At 37.6% G+C, this 5,843-nt stretch overlaps 1 protein-coding gene across 4 annotated transcripts in view; it reads left to right on the top strand.

Annotated features, from left to right (window-relative positions):
* Positions 1-5,843, top strand: part of arnt (aryl hydrocarbon receptor nuclear translocator) — a 24,125-nt gene that overhangs the window by 7,753 nt on the left and 10,529 nt on the right. For all 4 annotated transcript variants that reach the window (XM_016486859.1, XM_016486858.1, XM_016486856.1 and 1 more), the window contains exons 6-12: positions 1,320-1,533; positions 1,616-1,718; positions 2,575-2,640; positions 2,719-2,804; positions 2,937-3,013; positions 4,711-4,845; positions 5,706-5,780. In XM_016486859.1, the coding sequence (XP_016342345.1) occupies positions 1,320-1,533; positions 1,616-1,718; positions 2,575-2,640; positions 2,719-2,804; positions 2,937-3,013; positions 4,711-4,845; positions 5,706-5,780 (756 nt within the window). The remainder of the gene's footprint in view (positions 1-1,319; positions 1,534-1,615; positions 1,719-2,574; positions 2,641-2,718; positions 2,805-2,936; positions 3,014-4,710; positions 4,846-5,705; positions 5,781-5,843) is intronic.

The following is a 5,843-nucleotide window of genomic DNA, read 5'->3' as shown; positions in this document are numbered from 1 at the left end:
CCCCCCCCCCCCCCCCCCCTTTCCATGAAACATATTTTATTGGATTGTCCCGGTTTTAAAAAGTAGAAAAGTTTTTTTTATGAAGTACGCTCACTCAGTGACTTGTTTAGTAAGAATTTACCAGAAAAGATTTTAGTTTTTTTTATCGTATGTTAATTTAAAAAAATCTTGTATAATTTTAACTGCTGTATTTTTGTGTTTGCTTGGTGTTTATGTAACTCTAGTATTATCCCAACTCAGTTTTTGCCATGAAGATGGCAATAAAAATAACTTCTACTACTGCTCACTCTCATGTTGTTCCAAACCTGTATGAACACAAGAAGATAATTCGAAGAATGTGTGAAACCAAACAGTTTCTGGTCCCCATTGACTTCAGTAGTATAGAAAAAATACTGTGAACGTCAGTAAGGACCAGAAACTGTTTGGTTTCACACATTCTTCAAAATATCTTCTTGTGTGTTCAACAGAAGAAAGAAATTCATACAGGTTTGGAACAACTTGAGAGTGAGTAAATGCTGACGGGATTTTTACATTTTTTAGTAAACTATCCCTTTAAGAAAATAAGAAGAAAAGTTAAGAATAGTTTGTATTCCAAAAAAATACTTCATATGAATGTAATTTCTCTTTTTTTTTTTTCTTAAGATTCTTGAAAAGAATCTTTCTAAAAATCTTTGCAAATAAACTTGTCTTAAATCCTCAAAGGTAAGACGTTTAATGAATTTGCTGGGTTGTTTGAAATATAAACCAAATATTCAGATTTAATTTTTTTCACTTTAATTTGAAAGTTTTAGTAATGTTTTTTTTTTTTTTTTTTTTTTTTTTTTTTTAATGTGGTATTTGTTTTAATGTGTGTGTATAAAGTATTTGTTAATTTTTATTTGTTTTAGTTTATTATGTTTAGTTATTTTAGTACTTTGACTTAAACTAAAGAAAAACGGGAGATGTTGTCTTGGCAACTAGCTAAAATCAATGTACTTTTTTCAGTAACGCTTATTTTACTTAAAGCAATTTTATAATGGTTTTGGTTAACAATCATAACCCTGGTGAATGAAAATAGTGTGCACTATTATGATTATTACCTTTGGCGCCTCTGAGGTGTTTTTCACTGAACCGATAAGCAAGTCTTTGCCAAGAAATTGCCAAACAATCATATACCACCTAAACGTTTTCTTCCTAAGCAAAACAATTAAGTAAATATTTGAGAACTTCTTAGAGAATTGAATATCTGGGAATTTAACTTTTTTTTTTTTTTTTTTTTTTTTAATACCAGAACTGAATAATTTTCATGATGTTCTGTTCACCGTGTCCTCTCTCTGTAGGAGCTGAAGCACCTGGTTCTGGAGGCGGCTGATGGTTTTCTGTTCGTGGTGTCGTGTGAAACCGGCCGTGTGGTTTATGTGTCGGACTCTGTCACACCGGTTCTGAACCAGGCTCAGTCGGATTGGCTCGGATCATCGCTGTACGACCAGCTTCATCCAGAGGACACAGAGAAACTCCGAGAGCACCTCTCCACCAGCGAGAACAACAACGCCGGTGAGAAACGACTCTATATCTGCCGGCCTCTGTGATGTCAGTCTTTTTCTGTTTAACTCGTCTTCCTCTTTTCTGACTGTAGGCCGGATGTTGGACATGAAAACAGGCACGGTGAAGAAAGAGGGTGGGCAGGCCTCAGTGAGGATGAGTATGGTAGCACGCCGCTCCTTCATCTGCAGGATGAGGTGAGGAACAGGAAGAACAAAGCAAGTAACAGGCCTTTTAGTGTAATTGTGCGGAAGTCCTCCTTCAGCTGGAGCTTCACGTGTCTTTCTGCTGTGAATCTTTACTGATTTTTATCAAGTAAGCGTCAGAATAACTAGTAATATTTCCAGATGAACACTTACTGGACTGAAGCAGCTCAGCTTTACTTGATTCTCCATCAATCATGTTTTAGAGTCTCAAATCTGATCATCAGGATCTTTTGAGGAGCGTTTGTTTCCAGAAGCTTTACTTTCACTGTTCCTCAGCGGAGGAATGATCTTCACAAGCCTCCAGAACATCTCACATCTTCTGAGGAGCCTTTATTTCTTCAGCTCTGAATCAGCACTGGATTGCATTGCATTATATGTGTGGATCATTTCAATCTCATCTTACTAAGACATATTATATAATTTATATAACATTTTATGTAAGCATCTGCTATTCTGTTATAAAGATCTCATTGATTTACATTACAGGCATCAGAATGTTATCTTACTTTTTGTCTGTGTAAATATCAGCATCTGCGGCATATTTTTGCTCCGTTTGGGCCTCTGAATAAAATTGAGCTGTTTTTCCCTTCACATTCTCACTGAATGAGCCATAAAAGCCTGATGCATCAAATATGATTCTCAACAAAAACAGATAACATATTTTTTTTTTAAATAAACTGTTCAATAATGACACTGTTTGCATACTCAGAAAAAACAAATATGTTTTAAAAAAGCCTTAAATTATATTTACAATGTGAACTATTTTTACTGTTGTGAAATATCTCTGATGCATGGATTGTAATGTGTGTGTGTGTGTGTGTGTGTGTGTGTGTGTCCGTCCGTCCAGATGTGGAGTGTGTCCCGTAGAGCCGGTGTCCATTAACAGACTCAACTTCCTGAGAAGCAGAAACAGGTACGGCAGCTCTCTGTCTGTGTATATAGATCTCAGTCTGCACACAGATGTAGATGAAGGCCATCTCTTCTTCTGCAGGAATGGACTGGGTCCTGCTAAGGAGGGTGAGACGCAGTATGCGGTCGTGCACTGCACAGGCTTCATCAAGTCCTGGCCTCCTGCAGGTAACACGATCCACAGCACAACGCAGAGGAAGTGTTTATTGTTCACAGAGAGCTGAGCTGAATCCCACAGTCCAGTCAGAACACAACTGAGACTTGTATTGTGCCTTCATCCCCTCTGTCTTGCTCTCTCAGGAGTGACTCTTGCTGAAGAGGAGGCCGATAATAATCAGGGAAATCATTTCTGTCTAGTCGCCATTGGAAGGCTACAGGTACTTTCCCCCTTCCGTTTTATTTCAGTTTCCAGTGAATTAGATTTGTCACATTCAGAGGAATAGTTTGCACAATTCTGTTGTCATTTACTCATATCTTATCTCATATATTTCTATGAAGGGCAAGTTTAGCCCCTTGTTCATGCTGCTCTTTATCTTTATTCACTTTAATCATTTGTAAAAGCAACATTGACTCATTTATGACAAACACCTCAAAAATGAAAATTGTGCAGGGCTCGCAAAATGTCAAAATCCCTGGTAGCCTTTCGGACAGGCACTCTTCAGATTTTGGTAGCCCGAAATAAATATAACTGTTATAATATAAATATAACTGTTTATCTTCAAAATGCAAATAAAGATATTTTGAATGAAACCTGAGAGATTTCTGTCAAGTCAAGTCACCTTTATTTATATAGCGCTTTTAACAATACAGATTGTGTCAAATCAGCTTAACTGCATTAATTAGGAAAATAGTGTGTCAATAATGCAAAATGACAATAGTAAACACTCATTTTTCAGTTAAAGACAGTTCATCATTGAATTCAGTGATGTCAACATCCAGTTCAGTTCAGTTTAAATAGTATCTGTGCAATCAAGTCAACGATATCGCTGGAAATGAAGCGTCCCCAACTAAGCAAGCCAGAGGCGACAGCGGCAAGGAACCAAAACTCCATCGGTGACAGAATGGAGAAAAAACCTTGGGAGAAACCAGGCTCAGTCGGGGGGCCAGTTCTCCTCTGACCAGACGAAACCAGCAGTTCAATTCCAGGCTGCAGCAAAGTCACATTGTGCAGAGGACTCAACCGGTTCGTGTTGGCTTGTCCCGGTGGTCGTCTGAGACAAGGTCTTTACAGGGGATCTGTAACTGGGGCTCATCTAGTTGTCCTGGTCTCCGCTGTCTTTCAGGGCTGTGGTAGCAGTAAGAAATTACTCATCATCCAGTTTTTTATATCGACTATGCATTCCGCTAGTTTTTCAAATCGGTATGTTTCGCCGGGCTGCGAAGACTGAATATAGAGCTGCAAAGAATATAGAGCTGAGTATCATCAGCATAACAGTGGAAGCTAACACCGTGTTTCCTGATGATATCTCCCAAGGGTATCCTCACAGATACCATTTTTCTCTAAGAAGGAATATAATTGTGAGGATACTACCTTTTTCTAGTATCTTGGACAGAAAAGGGAGATTCGAGATAGGTCTGTAATTAACTAGTTCTGTCTCTACATTGAAAGTCCATTCCACCAAAGATTTGACAATTCAAAAAATTCATAAAGAAATGGTAAAAGTAATACAAGTTTTAATTTAGCTTTTTAATCACATATAAACATTGATCGAGCTCATCAAATGTGCTTGTTTGACGCTCAAGAAGCAATGAGGTTTGTTCTCGTGTGTATAAATATAAAGCGATTGTGTCTCTTCAGACAGTCTGGATTAAATCTCTCAATCCATATGGATCATTTTACAGTGTTTTTATGAACTTTTTGAATCGTAAAAGTTTTGGTTGCATTGACTTTCGTTGGTCGAACAGAAATCTCTCAGGTTTAATTAAAAATAAATAATCATTTAGATTTCAAAGATGAACAAAAGTCATACAGGTTTGGAACAGCATGTTTAGAGTGAGTAATTGATGACAGAATTGTTATTTTTGGGAGAACTGTCTCTTTAAGATTCTCTCTGACCTCTGTTTTGTCGTGCAGGTCACATGTTGCCCGAGCGACACAAACATAAATAACATCAGCGTTCCAGTGGAATTTATTTCCCGCCACAACTGTCAGGGCCTCTACACCTTTGTGGATCACCGCTGTCAGGCGACGGTGGGCTTCCAGCCTCAGGTGGGCCTCAGAAACCCGAGTCAGGGTCATTTCTGCAGAGCAGGATGTTAAGATGATGCCTCTGCATTTGTTGAGTATCACTGATGAGCTCCACTGTCCACCAGTGATGCACCAAGATCTTTTAGTCAGCGTTATTTTCAGTTGTCTTTATTTGTAGCACACATACCATGCAGTAATCACGATAAGCTTCGTTACTTTTGATATAAAACAAAATCTGATCGTTCAAAGCCTGTCAGCTTTATCACAAAATACAAACAATACATGTGGATTTGACACTGTTTAATGTGAGATTGCTGTAGCCTCAGTTCAAGCAACATGTGAACTGATCATCTCTTCCTCTTTACTACTAGTTATAGCACCAAATAACCATGAATGAACATCAGAAGGTGTTGAAAGAAACAGAATAACTTACTGAAATTAATCATATCTTGTGTAATCGATCAATCAGTGTTTAAACTGCAGAAAGACACATTTATTACCAGTAAAACAGCTTGTGAACAATTACGTTTACGTCAGGAAGGATATTCAGTGTCCATAAACTCATTAGTTAGCTAGAAAACAAAAACCTGAGGAGCAGTTTGATAAATATATGCAATATGTGTTACATATTCGTTTTATTTTTACTTAACCTGTTTCTTCATTAGTTAATGTATGTTTACAGACACTGTTTAAATGTTTATATTTCATGATTTGGAGTAACTGTGTCATTAAAAATGCAATTTAAATGTATTATACAAAAGTCAGTTTTATTTGAATACTGGTTATTAAATAAATGTAATTATTATTATTGTTATTATAATAATTGGGTGCTTCACTAGTCTTGCAGTGTTTTTCATCTTTTGTGTTGTTGTGTGACACAGGAGCTACTGGGGAAGAACGTTCTGGAGTTTGCACATCCAGAAGACCAGGGCTTACTGCGAGACAGCCTTCAGCAGGTGTGTGAGTGAGTGTGTGAGTGTGTGAGTGTGTGAGTGTGTGAGTGAGTGTGTGAGTGAGTG

This window comes from Sinocyclocheilus anshuiensis, unplaced genomic scaffold, assembly GCF_001515605.1.
Source record: "Sinocyclocheilus anshuiensis isolate Anshui unplaced genomic scaffold, SAMN03320099.WGS_v1.1 scaffold181, whole genome shotgun sequence".
Lineage (NCBI taxonomy): Eukaryota > Metazoa > Chordata > Actinopteri > Cypriniformes > Cyprinidae > Sinocyclocheilus > Sinocyclocheilus anshuiensis.
Note: the sequence above shows the minus strand (reverse complement) of the source record. Positions and strands in the feature narration are given on the sequence as shown.